This window comes from Hibiscus syriacus, unplaced genomic scaffold, assembly GCF_006381635.1.
Source record: "Hibiscus syriacus cultivar Baekdansim isolate YM2019G1 unplaced genomic scaffold, ASM638163v2 tig00011112_pilon, whole genome shotgun sequence".
NCBI classification, from domain to species: domain Eukaryota; kingdom Viridiplantae; phylum Streptophyta; class Magnoliopsida; order Malvales; family Malvaceae; genus Hibiscus; species Hibiscus syriacus.
The window spans coordinates 25,804-48,689 of NW_024062244.1; the positions used below are offsets into that span (position 1 = coordinate 25,804).

Sequence of the window (22,886 nt, forward strand, 5' to 3'; positions counted from 1 at the left end):
ATTGCCTAGAAGATGTTTTGAGGATTTTTGAGGAGTTAGATTGCCTGGAAGAGGATAAGTTGACTCGTGCCACATCATTGTTGAAGGATGGTGGTTGGCTACCCAGAATGCAAATAAAATATTAGAGATTAACAAATGGGATTGAATGTTTTGAACGAAACAACCCAATTGACTGGGGTAACCGGTCGAATCTTTTGGATTCAAAAAAGAGGAGGCAATAATGTCGAGAAAATCTGGGTAAGTGGGTGATTGAGCTTTTGAAGGAAACCGAGAATGAGAAGATGTTGCAGCTTAAGGGATATAGGTCGGTTGACAACCAGAGTGATCGTCGGTCATTTAGTAAACGGTATGGATTGTCGTTCGGTGATGTAGGCAATGGTCGGTGATTGCCGGCGACAGAAGTAAGGTGAATTATATTTAGAGATTTTAAGAATTTAGAGCTTTTTAATTTTGTAATTTTAGAAATTTTTTGTATTTAATGTATTAACATATCTAACGAGTTCGAGCAACATTGACTCCCAAAGATAATTGAATGTTCATCGTTAAATGGTTTAAAATATTTATAATATATATTATTTTGTAATCATATTAACTTAATAAAAAACATATTTTTAAATAATAATATTCTTAAGTTTTTTAAACAAAAATAAAAGTTTCATAAATGTGACACGTGTCAATTTACTGTCTTTTTTTAATGATCGTTACTACATAGACACTTAAAAGTGTAACAAAAAAACGTTAAACACTTATTTTGAGCGAATAATTCTTTAAGTACTTAAAATTAACTTAGGTATAGTTTGAACATTTATTTTTACATTAAACATTAATAATGTTTAATAAAGCTTTCGACTATAATATGAGAGGGTAAAATATATTCGGGCGGTTAATTATGTGTTTGTTATAAACAAATTATTTTTAAAATATTATTAATAGCTAATTTAATAAAATATTATTTTAAATACGTCGTTGATTTTTAAATACTATATAAGACAGTAACATAATTCGATATAATAATAATGTTTTTCTCAAAATTTATACAATCCATTAACTTTGATTTCAGTCTACTTTAAAACGATTCAAACAAATTTCTATATTTAAAATTTTCATATTTTAGTTTTTGTTTTTCTCGTAAATTGCTTATTGCTCTCCAAAAATGTTATGTTATGTTTCCATATAATCAAAAATTAACAATAATATATTGTTATTTTATGATTTAATATAGTTATTCAACTATTGCTTTGATTCGGTGAACTCTCATTGTCTGATAGAACAGAAAAAATACTAAATTGATAGATAATTTACATATTAAAATTAAAATTTGCTTATTTATTTCTAATTAGGGGCGAACTGATAGAATATATAAGTCTTGAGACTTAAAAAATTATTATACTAACCATAATATACGCTATTTTTTATCGATTGAGTTATTTATTTATAATAATATGTTAATTAAATGATTGGTTTGTACATTTTAAAAGAATGACTCATTTGATAACAATTATATAATTACATGATTTAGAATGTCTTTTCCACTTCCCATTCAGTATATTGAAGCTGAGATTTAGGGTTAAATGAGCCATAAGTATATAGTATAGATGAAGGGGATGTGGATGTAGCTGCTTGGTTAGAAGTTAGGGCAGCAAAGTGACAAGTCAAGATAGTTTGTTTTATTGTTTGATTCAAAGGGGTCATACTCATCCCAATGGAATGGAACTCGGTTTGGTACACAGATAGTTTGGTTTCAAGCTGATTCGATAGTTAGTAGTGGCGAATTGAAAAATTTTAGTTTGGATTGGACCGTCACCTTTTTTTCATTATCATTTTTTTGTTGGACAATTTATTTGATCGAAAAAAATCATTGAACTACTCATCTTATTATTTTATTTCTTTCATTCGGTTCAAACTCGTAAGAAAACCTTCCAATATCCTCAAATCCCAATCATACTAAAAGTTAACAGTTTCTAACCCACCATTGTCAATTGTTAGATCAACTTGTAACCAAATTATCCTAATCTTTTGGTCAAATGAAGCCTCTCTATTGATGGGGTTGATCGACGATTGCATTGTTAATAAGAAACTAGACCTTTATGGATGTCGATTTGAAAAATAGAGTTTTTCTTTGGGGGCAAGAAGACTTAACGTGCCACATTAGCATTTCTTAACGACAATGACAATATTGATAACAAATTAAAAGTTTAGTGATTATAATATAAATTCTAAAATTTTGATGACCAAAGAAAAAAATCCTAAAAACACAGTGACTGCCAACATAGTTTGTCCTAATTATTTTAGTGGTGGTACAATTATGACCATTTCTTATAAATGATAGAGAAATTCTTCATAGTTTAAAAATAATGATAACACATATCAACTTACCTAAGTAGTTAAAGTAATTGTTATTGTTCTTAAAGGCTATGAGTTTGAGTATCAGTGACTGCAAAAGTGATTAAACGTTCATTATCAAATGGTTACAAATACTTAGAATAGATATAACTTTGTAATCACCTTAGTTTATTAAAAAAATATAATAATGATAAAAATTATACTCTATCCTTTTTCATAAATAATAAAATTTTAATATAATCCTTACAAAAATCATAAAATTACATTTTAAACTTTTTAATATTTTGAAATGTACTTTTTATTTCGAGAAAAATGCTTGATGGGAGACATGTTTCTTTAGCAACACAAGTATGGACCTCCTCAATTGGCCAGGCCTTTGGGGTTGGTTTGTTTTATTAAACAAATTCCTACCACCGCCAAGGAAACAAAAAAGTCTTAGCTCTTTACTCCATTTAATTCAGAGCAACCTATTATTTTATTTGTAGTCAAAGATAGCAAAACTGCATCGTATTTCCGATAGGAGTATATAATTAATGTACATTATTGCATTTTGGGATGGGGAACCATGTGGTTGGGACATGGCTCTTAACTCTTATACCCTTTCTTTAAGGGACCACAGTCGTCCTGCCCAAACCCATATTAGTTTTATTGGGCGGGGGTTCTCCTGTATTATACCCCACTCAGTAACTTGAGTTAGAATTCATAATATGGGTGACATGCCAATAAGATCAAAAGTATAATGTTCTTTAGTCTTATGTGTAGTTTGGAGCGACAGTGTTGGTAGTGTTTTTAGAGAGGCACGATATATCGATAATAATACTTTGTGTATTATGTTTTTTAAAAGGTGGGAAAATTAATTTCATATTGAAAATAAATTTAAAAAATCTTAAAAATTTCGAAATGGTGACGTTGCACATCCTATCATACATTTTTATTTTAAAAAAGGATAATGATATCTACTCAATTTCATGTCTTTTTTGATATATTACTACTTGTTTTGAATGGTTGAAGTAAGCAATATTGTTCTATTTTGGCAAGGTAACCAAAGTCTAATCCCAAGGTTTTATGAAGTGTTTTTAAGGACCTTTCAATTGTTTTTTACCTCAGGAATTGCCTAAATCATTTCCTTGCATGTTGATGCTTTACAAGTTATTTTTTGGGCATACAAAGTTGATTTAAAAAAAATTATAAAAGCTGAGATTGTACACTTAGATACATATATTAAAAGAATTGGTCTCGATACTCATTAAATGAGTAACGATTCCAAAATTAGAGTATCGACACTCATGTTCATGTCAACGATGGATTTTAGAAAATTAATTTGGGATTAAATTAAAATTTTCAAAAATACTTGAAGGTTTAATTATGTTTTTAAAAAATATTTAAGGGACTAAAAAATTTCCCAAAATCTCAGGACAAGTGCCCTCCAAGCCCTAAATATCACTTGTCCCTTGTTGGAATTTTTTTTTGGGGGTAAGCTGAGCCAACCACAAATACAAAATATAAAGGCCCCAATAGGCAAAGCCGCAAACGGTCCAAGAGATTAGAGAAAGACTGTGGAAGTGGAACTCATAATTAATGTATAATCCTAAACAACCCCCTCATCTTCCATCCACTCAAACAATCCTAAGCAATTTATAAGATGGATATTAAATTGATAAAAGAATATGAAAAATTAAAATTATTGAATTATTTTTAATTAGAATTAAATTGATAAATATGTTAACTTTAGGCGATTTTCCTGATATATCACCGTTGAACAGTATATTTTCCGATCAGACACCGTTCAGACTATATTTTTCGATCTAACACCCTTTGCAGAAAGGCGCGACGCCTGCAACGTGCTTTACGCTAATTTGACGTCACGTGGGGTAAGGCGCGCCCTTTGCAGCGCGCCTTATGCTGACATGGTATACACGTGTGTACAGGGGTATAGCGCGGTGCAGGGGCCGCGCCTTACCCCATAATCTACCACGCGTCAATAAGGTGCGCTCCCTGCGGCGCGCCTTGGGTATAATTACCCACCTAACCCGACGTTTCACACCCCAATCTCTTCCTATAAATACCCCAATCCTCAATCATTTTCATCACACCAAATTCTCTCAACTTCTCTGAACTTCTCTCAAATACTCTTATAATCTCTGTCTAAGGTATATTTTATTATATTTTTAATATTTTATATTTAATTTATTTAAGTATTTAATTTATTTAATATTTTATTTAATTAATTTTTTGCAGATATAAAATGGAAGACGATCTACTTCACTTGGATGAAAATCATATATCTCGACACTTTGCTGATACGGTAACATTTTAACGTTTTAATTTAATTTAAATTATTAGTAATTATTTGTTGATTTATTTAATGCATGATTATTAGATTAAGAATTAATTTTTGTAATTATTTAATTTTAGGAGAATGACCGTGTATTAGATTCATTTATTAGGAATCTTAAGTTAGTGATACCTAGTCGCGTCTTGCCGTATTTAGTAGAGGCTGGATTCAGTTACATAGGTAGATATCAGGGTCACTGTAAGATATAACCAGACCTTATTTCTGCCTTAGTAGAGTGGTGGAGGCAGGAGACCCACACATTCCATCTTCCGTGCGGAGAGTGCACGATTACACTTGAGGATGTTGCTATGCACCTAGGGATTTCGGTGGATGGAGATGTGATATCGGGGATCACGCAGGGTTCTTGGACTGCTTTGTGTCGGGATAATCTAGGACGTGTCCCGGAAAGTTTTAACGGTGGTCAGATACCATTATATTGGTTAGATGCCAATTTTCGGGAGTTGTGTGAGGACGCGTCAGATGATGAAGTTAAAATGTATGCACGAGCATGCATACTGCAGCTGATAGGAGGGTTGTTGATGCCAGACAAATCGCGTAACCAAGTTCACTGTATGTGGTTGCGACATCTTATCGACTTTCGTCTGGCCGGATCACTCAGTTGGGGCTCGACAATTTTAGTTTTATTGTACAGAGAGATGTGTCGAGCCACTGACTACAGGAGAAATGCTATCGGCGGATGTCTCCTCCTGCTGCAGTCTTGGGCATGGTATCGATTGCCCTTTTTATGTCCCGTTGTGAAGAACCCATTCGTATTTCCGATACTCTTGAGGTAATTATAAAACTGATTTCATATATTAATCATTTTATATAGCGTATAATAATTTTTTTCTTGAATAAGTGGTCTACTGATAGGAAAAATCATCAGGAGCAACCTGATGATTTAGAAAAATTAGGGTGCTCATCGATCATAAGGCTGACACAAAGGTATGAATTTAAATGTTTAAAAATCGATTTTAGATTATAGTTATATAATTAGATTATTATTTTGATAAAAATTATATATATTTGTTTTAGTTTGAATGTGTGTTATATTCTAATGATGATGTGAGGACGGTAATCTCACCTGAGTTGAGGGGCCCATCAGATGTTTGGATGGCGATAGTCTCTTTGATATGTTATGCGACCATCGAGAGGCACTCCACTGATAGCGTGCTCCGGCAATTTGGTTGTTTTCAACCAATTCCGAAAGCACATCGCAATATGGACGACTTGCATGCCATAGATAGACGCGTCAAGACCGATACAGATTGGCTGGCGAGGCATCATGAGTGGGTCGTGTTGTGGGAGGATCGACATCGGCGCCTTCCCCGTAGAGAGCCCATTTATGTTGATGACTTGACGGTTGGTGATGATTATTATGAGTGGTTCAACAGAAACGGGAAACTGTTTCTGCTTCCCAAGGATGCACGAGGGCGGACCTTTCCACGACGTCGACAGAGACGTTCACCAACACAACACCATCGTCCCCCTACTCATGGACGGAGAGCATGTGCTTTCGGTTCATCATCAGCTGCACCAGCAGGACCTTCACAGTAGCCACCATCTGCAGTGACTTACATACTGCAGTCATATATGATGCCGTCACCGCCTTTCCATTACTAGATGTCACCGCCGCCGCCTTAACCTGGTTTTATGACCCTCCGCCGCCACCGCCACCTTCACAGAGTTTTATGACCCCTCCTGGAGGCTATTATGGGTCTATGTTTGCAGATCCGACTTGGGGTTCATATGCTGGATATTTGGCGGGTTCAACCTCATCACTCATGGCCGCAACACAGATACCTCCTGTACAGTTTTCACACTCAACGATGTCTGGGTTTTATGAGTTTTCCCAGTTTTCGTAGGTCGGTGAGATAGTCAGTCATATACCTCCAGGGTCCTTATTCTATGGAGGTGCTTCATCGTCATCAGCTCCTCATCAACAAAATTTAGCTGCTCAAGACGACGACGACGATGACAGCGAGGAGTCACAACCAGTGATATGAAGAAATCCTCCTCGAGACCGACAGTCACCGCCCTGCGAAACTCATTCGAGTCGCAGACATCGATAGATTTTGTTTTTTTATTATATTTGTATTTAGTTACTTTTTATTGTAATTTTTTTATTATTTATCATTTAATACTTACTTTAATTCGTTAATATGATTGGATTTATTTTAATTTATTTTGATAAATTTGTTAGATTTTTTGTTGATTTATTTTGCTTAATTTTGTTTATTACCATTTAATATTAGTTATCGTAATTTGGTTATCATTTACCATTTAATACTTATTGTATCGTTAATATCAGTTATTAGTTAATATAACGCCAACGTCCTATCTTATATAACCCTGCCCTATACTCCTAGGTGGCCTAAGGCGCCCCCCGGGGCCGCGCTTTACACACATATATACTATGTCAGCATAAGGCGAGCTGTAGGGGGCGCGCCTTACCCCACGTGACGTCAAATCAGCGTAAAGCGTATTGCAAGAGTCGCGCCTTTCTGCAAAGGGTGTTAAATCAGGAAATATAGTCTGAACGGTGCATGATCGAGAAATATACTGTTCAACGGTGATATATCGAGAAAATCACCTTAACTTTAGATGTTACAAATATTATTATTTTATTTAATATTAAATAATTAATAATCTATTTGTAATAATATTCTTATTTTCTAATGTTCCCACCACAAATTTAGTATTCTCCTCAAATTTATCCGATTCCATGTTTTTTTAATGTTTTCACATTAACAATGGAAAAAAAAGAAGCAGCAAAGGCAACCCAAATGTCATTTATTATTTTGGAAACAAATGTAGACGAATACTGTTCTTCAAACCCTAAAACACCAGATATGGTGATGGTGATGGTGACGATCTTTATCGATCATGCCTTGAACATTCCGAAACTCCTCCACGTGGCAAGGGATGGTGATGGGACCTTTCTGATCGAATCCATACTCTTCCTCGGCCACCTTCAGCAGCTCCATGAAGAGCGGGTGGTTGATATAAATCACCGGGATCACGAACCTCTGTTGCTCCTCCCCTTGACCCACCATGATCGCCACACACCCTTTCGGAATATCTTTCACCTCCTTCTCATGATGATGAAGGTGCTGTATGTGAAGGTGAAAATTCACATGGTGTTTGTCTCCGATCCCCATATTTCTTCTCTTATCTTCAACAATCAACGAAAGAAAAAGAAAACCCTTTTCTACAGTTATTGCTAAAAAAAGATGAGATCAAAGTCTCTTTAAACAACAAAACGTTATAAGATAACGAGAGAGAAAGGCCAGAGATCAGATCCAGAAATGGCGAGCTTGAAAAGGGTCAAAGAAGAGTCGGTTAAAGACCTGGGAACGTTGCTCATGATAATTCGAGAATCAACAATATAACCCACATATGAACAAGGAAGAAACAAGTGAAGGGACGGAGAAGAAGTGGATTTGGGTATTTATACCCACAAAAATATGAATGGAGAAAGATGGGTTCTTGGGGTTTGCTTTCTTAGTTTATACACAAAGTCTTATGGATGGGAGATTTCTAGACGATGATTGCCTTTGGAAAGGGATCGGCTGAAACGGTCGTGTGTATTGGCTTGGTTAAGAAAGTTTTTAGGGTAAAATACAACAAATAATTTTTGCTATACTTAACACCCTATTGTTGGCAATATCTTTCAAATTTGGAAGTCAACCTCCCTCCCCCGTATAATATTATTATCTTTAAAGATACTTTTTAATTAAATTACAGGGTAAAATATATCTCAAATCATTCAACTATTGATTCAGTTATAAACTAGTCACTTTTAAAACGTTATAATTTAGTCATTCAAATAAAATATTGTTATATATAGGTTATTAGTCGTTAAATATTAGCCAGGATAATGACGTGTCCTTATATAATAATAATAATTTTAATCTCTAAAACTTATATAATTTATCATTTTGATTAATTCAAAACAATTCAATAAATTCAACTCTTCATATTTAAAATTATATCAATTTAGTATTTGTTCTTCTCCCTTAGATATTCTAGTATTACCTTCTTGTCACTTTCTTGGTTTATATAATACTCATTCCATCCCATTAAATTTGTCCTTTTTAGACTTTAAGAATTATTCCATTTCAAATATCATATTAGAAAAATCAACAAATAACAACATTCATATTTCCTTTTTTATCCTTATATGTCTCATTCATTTACATTTATTAAAATAAATATGTCAAATTTACTATCACTTTTTGGAGATAATTTTGTCATTTTCCTCATTTTATATAATTCGACATATGATCAAGTTATCTCCTAAAACTATGTGCATAGTTAACTTGAGATAAAATTAATAGGACAGAGAGATTAATAGTTTAACAGTAGCTTGTTGTTTTACGGTAGAATACAATTATTCAATTATTGCTTTTATTTTTATAGATTTGTTTGATTCGACAATGCAACAAGGAATGTGAAATTTATTGAATTGTTTCAAATTAGGATTAAATTGACTAAATTGTAATTTATAGAAAATGTGACCCACTTGTAACCAAACTAATAATTTGGTGGTCTATGGTGTATTTTACCCCCATTCTATTATAATAGATTAGATAAAGGGGATTGTGCATTCTAGTTAATTCGGTGAGACGGTGGGTGATAAAGTGTTTTCTCGTGGGTAAAATATCTCTTTTTCTTATGGATTAAGAACGAAGCTAAAATTACAAAACATCATCCAACCTAAGGGTTGGGTAATAGTAAATTATGTGGCGTGGACGAATGGCAAGGGGGCCGGCAACTCGTTGCTGAGCGGGGACGAAACCAGTCGCAAAGGCTTCGCTGCAATGGCAACAGTGAGGCTTATAATTTGTGGCCGACACTGCTGGCATCTCTCCCACCCGTCATCGTTCCGTTGTAACCAATCACGAAAGGTGGCGTTCGCTTAAAAACCGTTCTTTTTTATTCTAAAACTTCCAATCCCATTGAAGTCCTTGAACTTTTAAGGTGTTTAAATTTTAGTCACCAAAATTGTAAAACTTATAATATAGTCATTGTACTTTTATTTTGCTTTTATTACAATCATTACCGTCCACTTTCGTTAAGAAAGGTTGATGTGGCACGTTCAAATTTCTTTTTTCGAAATTGATAATCATCGTTTGAATCACTAGCGCAATCACTGTATGAAGTTATACTAATTGTTATCATCACTAAACAGTAAATGCATCACCCACCATACTCATGATCTTCACCATCTTCCCACGAGCGTCAAACCTTCCATCATCATCTTTTCGTCCAAGTCTCAAACATCATAACCACAAGACACAACCATAATCATGATTCAACTAATCAAAACTTGAGCCGCCATCATGAATCATATTTGATTGCCATCTACAATCACCAATAGCAACAAATAGTAAACATCATCAAAAACAAATTAAAGAAATAAAGAAAAAAGAGATAAAATAAAAACTACCCATCAATCTTAACGAGCTTTCAATGAGCGGAGCCATCGTCAGTCAATCTCCGCTATAGAAAGCCTCTGTTTGGTCAAAAGATTAACATAGTTTATTTTTAAGATGATTATACATTTAGTCGTGTGACAAATTCAAAAGTTTTAATTTTTTTGTTTCGATTAAGATGTGAAGAGATTAAAATAACATGTCTGCATGTTAAATTAAAAATATTAAAAATATGCGGGTGAGGTCATTGTCAACTGTTATATTAGTCGTCGTTTGACGATGACTTAAAAATTTAAAATCTCTCATTTATTTATTTTTGTTATTGTCAGTCATGTTTTTGGTCAGTGATATATTTTTTTTATTTGGGATAATCTGAGTTTTAGGTTGTGGCTGAATCTGGATTTATGTTAGTTTGCTGTCATTTAGATTTTGAATTATTTTAGTACTACTTATGAATTTGATGGATGAACTCAAATAAACTTCATAAATATAATATATATTTGTATTTAGTTTACATATTTTGAAAAGTACTCGGCTTTCGCTTTATAACAAAGGAAGAGTGAAATGAGGCGTAACGAAGGGCTTTTCTCATCTTTCGCTTTTACCACAAAAGATGCCCCTTCACATTATTATCTTTAATATTTAATTGTATTTTGGTTTTCTCAGCTTTCCCCTAAGGATTAGGGTATCTAATTGACTTTTGATTATTATTAGTTCCCTTTGTCTTATCATCACATTTCCACCTCACCATGTTGTTTTTAATTTAATGTTCAAGATAAAAATATAGCAATTAAAAAGTTAAGTGAGTAAAATAAATATTTTTAAGTTTAGTGACTTAAATAAGGATATGATCAAAGTTTAACGATGAAAAGTGTAGTTTCCCCTAAAAATGTTGTATACTTTATCTTTTCAGAATTATAATTAGAAAAATAATGACATTTTAACGACAATTCGAAGGCCAAATTTAATGTCAAACCCTTTTATTTACATGTCATGTTACCATTTCAAGGGAAGTTAGTTGGGTCATGGGTGATCGTAATATGATAAACAATAATGTTGGTATCCACAACGTAACTTTTTGAATATTAATGATAAAAACAAAAATTTAGTAAAGTATTAATGACCTTTAACGTAATTTATCTAATATTTAATAAACATTCAAATAGTATTACTAAAATAGGTATCACAATAAAAACTAAAATTAAGTAATACATATATTATTAGAGATGACCATGAGTCGATTTGAATCGAATTTAGAAACATAAACTAGACTAACACTCCAAAGAGAGAAACAAACGTTTTGCATGCCTCATCAAGGCAAAAACCACGTAAAGTGAAGTGCGTGAATAACCAAATGGGCCTCAACAATTTCAGCCGAAGGGGCTGACCGAATGTATTGAGCACCACCTCAACACTTTTAATAATTGACGTTGAAATCATTAAAATCGATTTTCGATAATAGTTTATAGTATATTACAAATATTTAAAGGGTCAAGTATACAAATGGTCCCTCGGTTATAAGATATTACTTTATTGAGTCTCTCAACTATCAAAAGTTACAAAAAGATCTCTCAACTATAGGATGTTTTATGGAGTCATTCTACCATTAAAAGTTAAAAAATGATTACTCGACTATTCATATGCTCCAAACTCATTTTTTCCCATTTAAAATTGGCGGCCGTTCGAGCTGGACAATAACTTATTAACTAACATATGATAAAATTTGATCTCAAACCGTTTGAGCTATATATTGAGGATCGATTCTTCGTTTGTATTATACTGTCGAGTCAATGTTTGAAAGATTATACCATTGAGCCAATGCTCGAAAGCAACAACGGTGCCAATAAATATTATTAAAATATAATTTTATCATATCTCAATCAGTAGGTTAACGTCCAACTCAGACGTCTATCAATCTTTTAACCGAAAAATATGAGTTGAGAAAATATGAATTGTCGAAAGATTTTTTTTTGTAAGTTTTAATAATCACTTAAACTTAATAATATAATAAATATAATTATTTTAATTTAACTATGATGTAAATATTGAGTAGATAATTCAACCCCTTTCACATCGTTAGTACCGCCACCTCACCCGCCGGTCACCATTTCACCAAACTAAAAGTTCTGCCCCAGAAAAAACCCTTGGCCACGACCCCAAACCAAACCCACTTCACCAGTCAGGTTTTGTCGACAGTCAATTTATAAGTTTAAAGTGCACATTACGGATGGCATCTTCACACCTTTATTTCGTCGCTCCATTTCGAACTCTCCGATCATCGCCGTCACTGCCAAAATCTCCTCGTTTTCCTCTCCACGTTTCACGATCATCTCACCTCCTGACCCACAAGACGCTCGCTTTCTCGACTGTGATTAGAGGCGCTTCGGGTTCCGGAAGATCTAGTTGGAGAGCCATGGCGGAGAAAGGGAAAGGAAAGGTGGTGGTTTTTGATTCCGAGGAGGATCTCTCGGTGTCGCTTGCTAAATACACCGCCGATCTAGCTGACAAGTTCTCCAAAGAGAAAGGCAGTTTTACTGTGGTTTTGTCTGGTGGCTCTCTCATCAAGTCTCTCAGGTCTTAAGCCCTCTATTTTCTTACTTTTACCATTCCATTTATTTTTCTCAAATTGATTGTCCCCATCACTAAAGATCTTGAGTTTTTATTCTTGGCTTCAGGAAACTGGTGGAAACTCCATATGTTGATGCGGTGGATTGGTCAACATGGCATGTTTTCTGGGTTGATGAAAGGGTTGTTCCCAAGGATCATGATGACAGTAACTATAAGCTAGCTTTTGCTGGGTTTCTTTCGAAGGTAAGATCAAAGAATTTACACTGTTTTGGGTTATTGATGACTAAACCGTTTCACTAATTTGGTGTGTATGAAAAAGGGTTTTAGTCGTCATTCAGGGGATGAGTATGGAGATGTTTGAGTTAGCTTTAGTTGCTGTTGCAATGTGCTTTTCTTTGTGGCACTACCACTGCCGGTTCTAGGATAATGTTAGTATTCCAATTTTTCCAAAGCAAAACAAGTTAAACATGTTATTCTTTCTCCTGCAGGTGCCAATTCACCCGGGTAAAGTCTATGCTATCAATGACGCACTGCCTGCTGAAGGTGCAGCCGATGACTACGAGACTTGTCTCAAGCACTTGGTTAAGAGCAACGTGATTAGTGTCTCAGCAGCTACTGGGGTTCCGAAGTTCGATCTCATGCTTTTGGGGATGGGACCAGATGGTCATGTGGCTTCTCTTTTTCCAGGCCACCCTCTGGTCAAGGAGAAAGAAAAGTGGGTTACCTTCATTAAAGACTCACCAAAACCACCCCCAGAGAGAATCACCTTCACTTTCCCGGTTATCAACTCATCTGCTAACATTGCACTCGTGGTGTGCGGTGCTGGTAAAGCTGGTCCAGTCAATGCCGCATCAGGAAATGGTCAGAATTCTGATCCACTGCCTGTTCAGATGGTTTCACCAGAAGGGGAGTTGGTTTGGTTTTTGGACAAGGATGCAGCTTCTAAGCTGTAAGTTGTATGTCATAGATTATCCTAGTTACTTTTAAGTTTAAGCTCCATGGCCTGAGCAGTGGTTGTGCTATTGGAGTTATCTCCCAGTATAGTTATCGACTGCCAAAACATGTTATGTTAATAAAATGTATTTCCCGGTCGTATCAACTGCGATTGAGTTATTAGCCTTAATGCGATAATTATTGATCATGTGATCCCTTTGTGTAGGGTGTGTGTGATCTTTCATGTAGGTGAGTGATTTTAGCACCTAGAGTGAGACTTGCACCCTTGATAATAGGTGCTGGTAGAAGTGATTGATTCACATTGTTATTTGACAAGTAGGAACATAAGGGGGAGAAGACACAATGTTAAAAGAATAATGCTCCTGCTTTTAAATTCCAACGATACTAAACATGGTCTTGTCTCCATGCAGACATAAATGGGGGGCTCAATATAGTACTGTCTTTTAACACAGATGCTAAAGGAAAATCAAACAAGAGATATGACTGTCCTTTCTAAACTAACATATGAAACACATCACTTCTCCCTCAAAACAGCTAACTCCTGTGTAGTACGTAGTAAGCTACTCTTTCTTAGTGTAGTGACGTACCGCAATAGCCAAGCCCAGAATCAAGAGGGGGACGAGAAATTGTAGGATCTTAATGACAAACTCTGGGGTCTTAACAGGATTGTAACCCGCTTGCTGTGGAGGAATGTATGTGCGCTTTGCCGGGACAGTTTTCGAATCGATCTCGACTATATGTAGTGATATGATTAATTTTTTTAAGGACAAAAACAGATCGAGTTTAAGATGAAAATACATAAGATAATAATATGAAAAATAATTGTAATGATACATCTTTCTCTATATTATTTTTTAATTAAATTTATATTTTCCTTAATAAAAATAAATTATATATATGTATCGAGATAATTGCAGGTTATATTCCAAAAATCAAATCAAATTTTAAATTAGATGAATAATTTTTAAATTTGAAGTGGATCAATTGACAAAGTGAACAAATATAATGGTCCAATCAAATTCGGCTGAGCTAAAACCTAATCTTACCTATATCTGTCCCTAATCTTATAAATGCATTCAACCTTGTTTTAATTCGTTGGGCCTTTATAAAGGCGCTTAATCCCTTTTAGACAAGCTAAGGGATCATAGAGCAAGTATATTGTACTACTAGGCCTGGGAATCAAGGAGCCGGCACGGGCTATTAGGCCCATGTTATTTAGTTTTGTCGCGACGGCGATGACGAGTTTGGTACTAGTAGACTCCAATTTTGCTTCCGTTTCCCAACTGTCAAAATCTCAGGAGTGGTCGAGTTCCCCTTCCTCACCAACCTCGGATTAATCGCAGCTGTCTAGGGTTTTCGATTCTTATCGCAATTACCGATCTCAAGCAGTCTATTTTCCCAGTGATTTACAAGAACTGAAGCGTAACAGCATGGTAAGATCCTACTTTTATTATTATTATTATTATTATTTTACTTTGGCTGGATTTCCAGTTAGTTTACCATGCCTTGTATTGAATGCAATTCGGGCTTCTGAACTTTGTTAAATTAGAATTTCCTGCTTGGAACGTTCAAGCCGGCATGTAATATCTTGATCACATTTTCCGATGCAAAAACTCGCAAGCAGGCATGCTTCTAGATCATCTAAGGTTTAGTCTCGTTTGAATTGAACATTCAAATTTTATGTTATGTTTTAACTGTTGTGATTTGTTTATCCAAATTTTCACGGGTCATAGTACTGGAATCTGGGTTATTGTTTTGTTATTAGGTCCCTATGAAAAAGGAAAATGGCCAAACGGTTATGGTACCGCTTTTCCAAAGTCAAGAAAATATTGCTGGCAAGGAATAGGTATTTATTTCAAACATATTGAGGCTCATAGTATTTTAGTTGTGTTTATATCTTTAAATAGGTTGGTCTTTGCCTCTTGTTCACAGTGTCTTTCCAAGTTTTAAATATCATTCTGATGTGGTAGAAAGAATACGGTTGAACATTTAAGTGTTTTTTTCCTGGTGAAATGAATTTACATGAACTTTAATTTTTCTTTTCAGAGATTTATTTTGACAGAGGCAACTTTTATGACTTTACCTCTCTTGGTGAGTACTGTACTCTGTGCTTAACTTGTTTGTTTTGCCTGGAAACCGCTTATATGTTCTTTAAGCAACTTCAGGAATTATTTCCACTAGTTGCATGTGGCATGGATGGGGTTGAATATAAGAGCTTAAGAGTTGAATTTGTGCTTTGCAGTTTATGATATTCATATAATATTTTTCACACTTAGAGGCTCAAAATGCTCATGAAAAAAGATTCGCATAGTATAAGTTCTTGTATGCTGTTGATTGGGTTTTTTTTATTGATTTTTATTTTCTACCTTCTCTCTATTGTTTACCTTTTGTATATTCCCAATATTTGCAGTGCGTGAGTTGGATGTCCCTGGGGATATATATGAAAGGAAAACTTACCCATATGAATTTTTTACTGTTGAAATGCCGTATGAAACTTATAGTGGTGTGAATGTGCGGCTCAGGTATGTATGCTACTCACTGCTTAAACTCTTTGAAGAGAAAGTTTTGTTCATTTTTCTTCTGGTCAATATGAATGAAGTGGTTCCTTGATTATAAAAGTTCGTTTTCTATGTATTTTCAAGGATTATAAATCAGTTTCTTATCTTGATAATAGTTTTGTGTACTTATTTATAAATATTATAAATTATTCATCCTATAATAGTTTGACTATTTGCTTTCATCAGGTATGTCCTGAAAGTAACAGTTAGCCGTAATTATGGTGGAAGCATAGTGGAATACCAGGACTTTATGGTATGAAGCACCTAATTACTTCGATCTTTTCTCTTTAATTTTTTCTTTCTTGTATCTTTTTCTCTTTTGCTTAGCATACCATGGCACCTCTCTCTCATACACACTAACATCATTATGCAAATAAGCACATACAAAGTTTTTTGTGTACCACTAAAGGCAGAACTTAAATGTCCATCTTATGTGAAGATTGTAGTGCTTCCAACTCTTATACCTGATATAAAACTCATACACAGGAAAGTCAGCATCAATCTATATGGTCGTGTACGATTTGTTGAGTATGTGGTCTTAGCAGCTTATCTTTTGCTTGGTTATATGTGTATCAGGTTCGTAATTATTCTCCACCTCCATCAATCAACAATAGCATCAAGGTCAGTTCAATTATTTTAGTTCTTCTATGGTGATTGCATTGTAGATTGGATTGGTGTCTAAATTGATTCTTATGAACATTACATCGATCATTTCACCATTTACTAATGAACTGTACACCACTGATTTCATTCATAATATTTAATTCTAACAAAGAAAAAAACAAATTTCATCTACAGATGGAAGTTGGAATTGAAGACTGCCTGCACATCGAGTTTGAGTGCAACAAAAGCAAGTAAGTTGAACATCTATGGATCTTTCTCAAATCTGATATAATAAGGTTGGCTTATGGAATCGAAATTGCAGATATCATCTTAAAGATGTTTTTATTGGCAAGATATATTTTCTTCTTGTGAGAATCAAGATTAAGAATATGGATCTTGAGATAAGGCGTAGAGAGTCAACAGGATCAGGAGCAAATACCCATGTTGAAACAGAGACACTAGCTAAATGTGAGTTGATGGATGGTGCTCCAGTCAGAGGTATGTTCATTACTTGAAAAATATAGACCGAGCTACAGTATTCTGCGACGGATGTTAATTTGGGTTGTAACTTTTTAGTTCCGATAAATATTTATACACACCATTCTTGTAAAGCAAAGTGCTGACAGTCACGTGGTATTGAAGGTGAATCGATTCCGATCAGGCTGTTTCTCAGTCCATATGAGGTGACACCAACACATCGCAACATAAACAACAAATTCAGCGTGAAGTATTACTTGAATCTTGTGCTTGTCGATGAAGAGGATCGTCGGTATTTCAAACAGCAGGAAATTACGATGTACAGGTTGCAGGATTCCTGAGGAAGCAATCTACATACATGTAAACTTTGACATTACATCCCGTAAAGAAGAACGATGATTAACTTCCGGTACCTTTGTATGGCCTTGAAGCTTAGGCTTAAAAGTTAGGTACTGGACGACAGGGTTTGTTTACTTGGAAGAGCTACAATGGCTTGGTATACTTTGCTCGACTGCAGTCGTGCCGTCGCCGAGGGTGTAACTATATTTTAGTACGGTCTTCACTAGGCTGCCACCGCCGATGGACATTATGGTTTACAGTCGGTTCATGTTCCATGTGAACTACTTAACAATGGCGTGATTTTTTTCTCTTTTCAAGTAAAACTTCCCGTACCAAGCCCAAAATTATACGACCCAAAATATGTTGATAAATTATTACCACAAAATCTTAAACAAACAAAATACATAATATATATTCATGAGTTGGACAATTGGAAGGTTGGGATGGTTGTAGATCGAGGTAATTTGAATTTTATAATTTTTTAATCAATTTTATGTTTAGATTTTTGAGTTCAATTAATTCATTGTCGATATTTGTTATTTTTTTAATATAATTTCAAAAAAATTCTCAATCATTGATAATTTTGTAGATATAATTATTTGAACTCATAATCTTAAGAGAGAATATCACTTCATTTAACAATTAAGATTGCTTAATATATTTTAATATTTAATTTTTTTAGAATTGATATATATGAATTTAAATATTTTAGGTTATAATTATTTTATATTAGTATTAGATTAGATCATTTCGGATTTGATTTATTTATAGAGCGAGCTAATTCGATTTTGAATCCATTTTGATTTAAGTTGGATGGATTCAAGTGAGTTATTTGTATGATTAAAATAAATTAATCAAATTGAAATTTTTTTAGTTCTTGAACGAACACAGTAAAATGATACTAAATTAACGTCAATCACATAAGACATTATCAAATTTTGTAGATTATTATAATATTTATAATAATTAAAGGCAATTACGTAAATTGTTACATTACGATATTTTTATAATGTAAAACAGTATAATTTATTCGTTAAAATCAAATAAATAAAAAGATTAAATTAAATCTGATATATTTAATTGATTAATCCGATTTAATAATGTATTTACTGATACTGCTTGCGCCATCTGAACCACCGACAGCTCCTCTTCAGATCGGACAACCAGGTCTCTCCACGTGTCAAATTTACAATATAAAATTCCAATTAAGTTGAGCCAATTTCATCCACCGTCAGTCGTCCCCATCATTTATCCTACACCTCTGCCCTCTGCGCTATATTACCCCATTGCTTGCAACTCTTCAATATTTCCTTCGAACCTTAATAAATCTCTCTCTACCTCAAGTGCGCAGTGGACACATTGGCTTTTGGCTTCACAACTTCATATAAAATCTCTGCGTCCTCTTCTAAGAGTAAGAGGGAGAATCTGGGTGGTGGCGGTGGTGTGTTAGTGGGCTGAAACAATGGAGCTCTTCTATTTCGTGGTGTTCGGTGCATTGGGAGCGGTGGTGGTAGCTTTAGAGCTGAGCAAGAACAATAAAGATCGAATTAACACTTCCCCTGGCTTCAATTCCTTCAAGAACAATTACCTTGTTGTTTACTCTCTCATGATGGGTAAATAACTCCCATTCATTATTTTTTTTCTATTTACAGAGATATGTATTTCGATTTATATGTTTTAGATCTCACTTTTATTAGACCCTTAACATTTCTCTGATCTAATGCTGGTTTTTGTGCGTTGGGTGTGTGTGATTCCAGAACCTATTCCTAAGATTTTCGTTTTTCGAGTGTGATCTGAATATTTGTTCTTTGTGATTTGGTTTTAATTTTAGTGGATGATGTTATTTTCTATATTATTCGTTACTTTTAAATGTCCTTACCATTTCTCTGTGCTTTGGAAATTGAAAACGGGTCCATCAAGAAAAAGGAAATGGAAAACGGATACATGAGTTTTTTTTAATCTTCTATAAGAAAAGGAAAGAGTAAAGAAAATGACTCCAATAAGTGTAATGTGGATTTTCGGTCCTTTCCTGTTTTGTGGTTTAGAAATTGACTTTTTTTTGTTTGGTGTGTGTGGGTTGGGGGGGATATGTCGCTGTTGCTTTTGGTTGATGATGGTCCCGATAAGAAACAACCGAAAATTTGAGGATCAGACTATCAATTGTTCTTAGAGCTTAGAGCGGAAGTCTTAAACTCCTGATTCCATTGAATTCTGTACCATTGCATTAACTTCTTTAACAAGTTTCACAACAATAGTTTTAGGGATGATACTCTGCGTTAGTTTGAGATGCCGTTAATCATGAATTTGAATTATATCAAAGTTTCTGGTTATTCTAGCTTTTGATACAAGTTTCGTGATGACGTATTCGTAACAATCTTATTCAAACGTGCATCATAAACATAATACAACTTAATGACTTCTGTTTGAATGACTCTTTTGAAAGAAAATATCCTACTTCCCATATAGTTACCTTCTTAATCTAATTAGTTTTGGAAGTATGATCTGGTAATTGTGAAAGATAGCCTTCTTATATTATGGTTATTGGACTCATGACTGGCTGTTTATGTACCAATAGCTGGAGACTGGCTGCAGGGTCCATATGTCTACTATCTTTACAGTACATATGGCTTTGGAAAAGGGGAGATTGGACAGCTCTTTATTGCTGGTTTTGGGTCATCCATGTTGTTTGGTACAATTGTTGGATCTCTAGCTGACAAGCAGTAAGCTTTTTATCTGGCTTCTGTTGCTATCTTTTCATACTTGCGTTTTATTAAGGTGCCCAAGGGGGGCATGTCTTAAATGTTAAAATACCTTGCGTTTTATTCAGGGGCAGAAGGAGGGCATGTATTACTTACTGCATAACTTACATGCTTAGCTGCATCACCAAGCATTCTCCTCAATACAAAATTTTAATGATAGGTCGTGTTTTGGGAGGTATTGCCACCTCTCTTCTGTTTTCAGCATTTGAGTCATGGCTTGTTGCTGAACATAATAAGGTGAGCAATTGCATTCGTGGCCTTTACTCTTAATGCATATCAGTGAAGCTTACAAGTTAACATTGTATATGTGTTTGCTTATGTGCCCTTTACTCTTTAGTATTCTGGATGCTATGTGTTGGTCTCTGTCAGGTTGTTTTCCTCCGTGCCGTATTTTGGGGGAAAATAACAATGTTTGTGATATCTAGTTTACATCTCATACTGCACATGGTACCTAGGAATATTCTGACTTCGTTTCTTCAATTTTCCTTCATTGTTTTCAAAAATGTCAAGGACTGAATCATCTGTTTCTGATTAGCTACATTTGCCAATGAGCTGTGTTTGCATCATTGATGTCAATATCCCTTTTAACTTTAATCATGTTATGACAATACTATTTCCACTTCTAATCTTCGCAGAGAGGCTTTGAGCAACAATGGTTGTCACTAACATTTTCTAAGGCAATATTTCTTGGAAATGGTCTTGTTGCCATTTTGTCTGGGTTGTTTGGGAACCTACTTGTTGATTCATTATCCCTTGGACCCGTGGCTCCTTTTGATGCTGCTGCGTGTTTTCTTGCTATTGGAATGGCCATTATTTTATCATCATGGACTGAAAATTTTGGAGATCCCTCGGAAAATAAGGACCTGCTTACCCAATTTAAGGGTGCTGCTGTAGCAATAGCTTCTGGTAGAGTTCAACACTTATTTTAGACTCATGCATTCATCTGATTGACATGTTAGGCCAAGTACTGTCTCTTGATACCTTGTTGTCAGTCATCCTTCATCATGCATTAATTATTTCCGTTGTTTTTCTTTTGTTCCCCTTCTTTGTCTAATCTTTTCTGCACTTCAGATGAAAAAATTGCTTTGCTGGGTGCCATCCAGTCTCTGTTTGAAGGTTCAATGTACACCTTTGTGTTCCTTTGGACTCCTGCTTTGAGCCCCAATGATGAGGATATCCCTCATGGTTTTATTTTTGCCACATTCATGTTGGCTTCAATGTCGGGAAGCTCCCTTGCATCTCGATTGATGGCTCGCTCGTCACCCAGGGTAGAAAGCTACATGCAGATTGTTTTTGTGGTTTCCTCTGCCTCTCTCTTGCTTCCGATTATAACTAATGTATGTTCGGACATCCTCTCCTTTTCCCCCCCACTGGATCATTCTATTGAATTATTCCTAACTGGATGAATCTGGAACAGTTTTTGGTGGCACCCCCTGAAGTGAAAGGCGGAAGCATCTCATTTGCAGGTTGTCTACAGCTTCTTGGCTTTGTACTTTTGAGGCATGTGTTGGAATATTCTGGCCATCCATTATGAAAATGAGATCCCAGTACATACCGGAGGAGGCTAGGAGCACCATTATGAACTTTTTCCGCATTCCTCTCAACATTTTTGTGTGCGTCGTGTTGTACAATGTATGTTATACACTTTTTCTGACCAGAAAACACAAAAATGCTTTGCTATAATAAGCTTCACTTGATCATGTGCGATAGACTGATACATGCATGCTCTCGGAGAGTTACTAACTAGCCGTATTGGTTTTTGCTGTGTAGGTTAATGCATTCCCCATCACTGTTATGTTTGGTATGTGCTCGATCTTCCTCTTCATGGCATCTATCTTGCAAAGGCGGCTGATGGCGATTCAGACAAGCCGAGTAAGTACACGACATCATATCACACCAAACATCCTTCATCTTCAGGTTTTTCTGTTTTAAACTTGTTGATGGTTTCTCTTTCAGAGATTGAAAATTGGACAGCTATGAAGGAAAGGGACACAGAGGCAGAGCCACTAAATGATTGAGACTGATGTTTTGCCTACATGGGGTTCTTGATAGGTTGAAAGCAATAACAAAAGTCATTCCCTATGCAGTTGCAGTCGATGATTGGAGAGTTGTACTTCTGATTTTATGGTTTTTGTTAGAAAATAGTCTCTGCCCAATAAAGAAGATGCGGGTTTTTTTAGTATTCATGATTTGTTTTGGGCATTAAAAATAGCGAGTAAATATCAAGTCTTTCCGATTCTGATATTATTATTTTTTCTGTACTGCTCTGAGTGGATTTACATTCTCAAACGATCTTTATGCATTTAAATGCACGCTACATTGTCTTTCACAAACACGTTTGTTTATAGGATTATTTTCAGGTATAATAAGTAATAATCAATGAATATACAAATATTAAAGGATTAGGGGATATTTTCATCTTAGTATTCTATCAAAATTATCGGCGTTGCTCTGTATTAAAGTTGTTTTCAGTTGGATCAAGGTATTCATATGACAGTTAATTGCGTTAATA

General features: G+C 34.9%; 3 protein-coding genes and 1 pseudogene across 3 annotated transcripts; 3 read left to right on the plus strand and 1 right to left on the minus strand.

Moving 5' to 3' along the window:
* Window positions 1–7,484: 7,484 nt before the first annotated feature.
* LOC120204681 (auxin-responsive protein SAUR32-like) lies at window positions 7,485–8,045 on the minus strand. The gene is made up of 3 exons (XM_039204732.1): window positions 7,969–8,045; window positions 7,894–7,901; window positions 7,485–7,826 (listed from the first exon to the last, which is right to left on the minus strand). Exons 1-3 carry the CDS (start codon window positions 8,043–8,045, stop codon window positions 7,510–7,512), a joined length of 402 nt encoding a protein of 133 aa, XP_039060663.1. The 3' UTR covers window positions 7,485–7,509.
* A 4,215-nt stretch (window positions 8,046–12,260) lies between these two features.
* On the plus strand, window positions 12,261–13,819 carry LOC120204679 (probable 6-phosphogluconolactonase 4, chloroplastic). Its single transcript, XM_039204731.1, has 3 exons — window positions 12,261–12,690; window positions 12,792–12,927; window positions 13,173–13,819. The coding sequence occupies exons 1-3, from the start codon at window positions 12,344–12,346 to the stop codon at window positions 13,635–13,637; spliced, it is 948 nt and encodes a 315-aa protein (XP_039060662.1). The 5' UTR covers window positions 12,261–12,343; the 3' UTR covers window positions 13,638–13,819.
* Window positions 13,820–15,264: 1,445 nt separating this feature from the next.
* On the plus strand, window positions 15,265–18,025 carry LOC120204678 (vacuolar protein sorting-associated protein 26A-like). The gene is made up of 9 exons (XM_039204730.1): window positions 15,265–15,284; window positions 15,372–15,484; window positions 15,685–15,729; window positions 16,049–16,160; window positions 16,383–16,449; window positions 16,773–16,817; window positions 16,995–17,050; window positions 17,122–17,297; window positions 17,442–18,025. Exons 1-9 carry the CDS (start codon window positions 15,265–15,267, stop codon window positions 17,615–17,617), a joined length of 810 nt encoding a protein of 269 aa, XP_039060661.1. The 3' UTR covers window positions 17,618–18,025.
* Window positions 18,026–18,918: 893 nt separating this feature from the next.
* LOC120204682 lies at window positions 18,919–22,702 on the plus strand (annotated as a pseudogene).
* The last annotated feature ends 184 nt before the right edge of the window (window positions 22,703–22,886 follow it).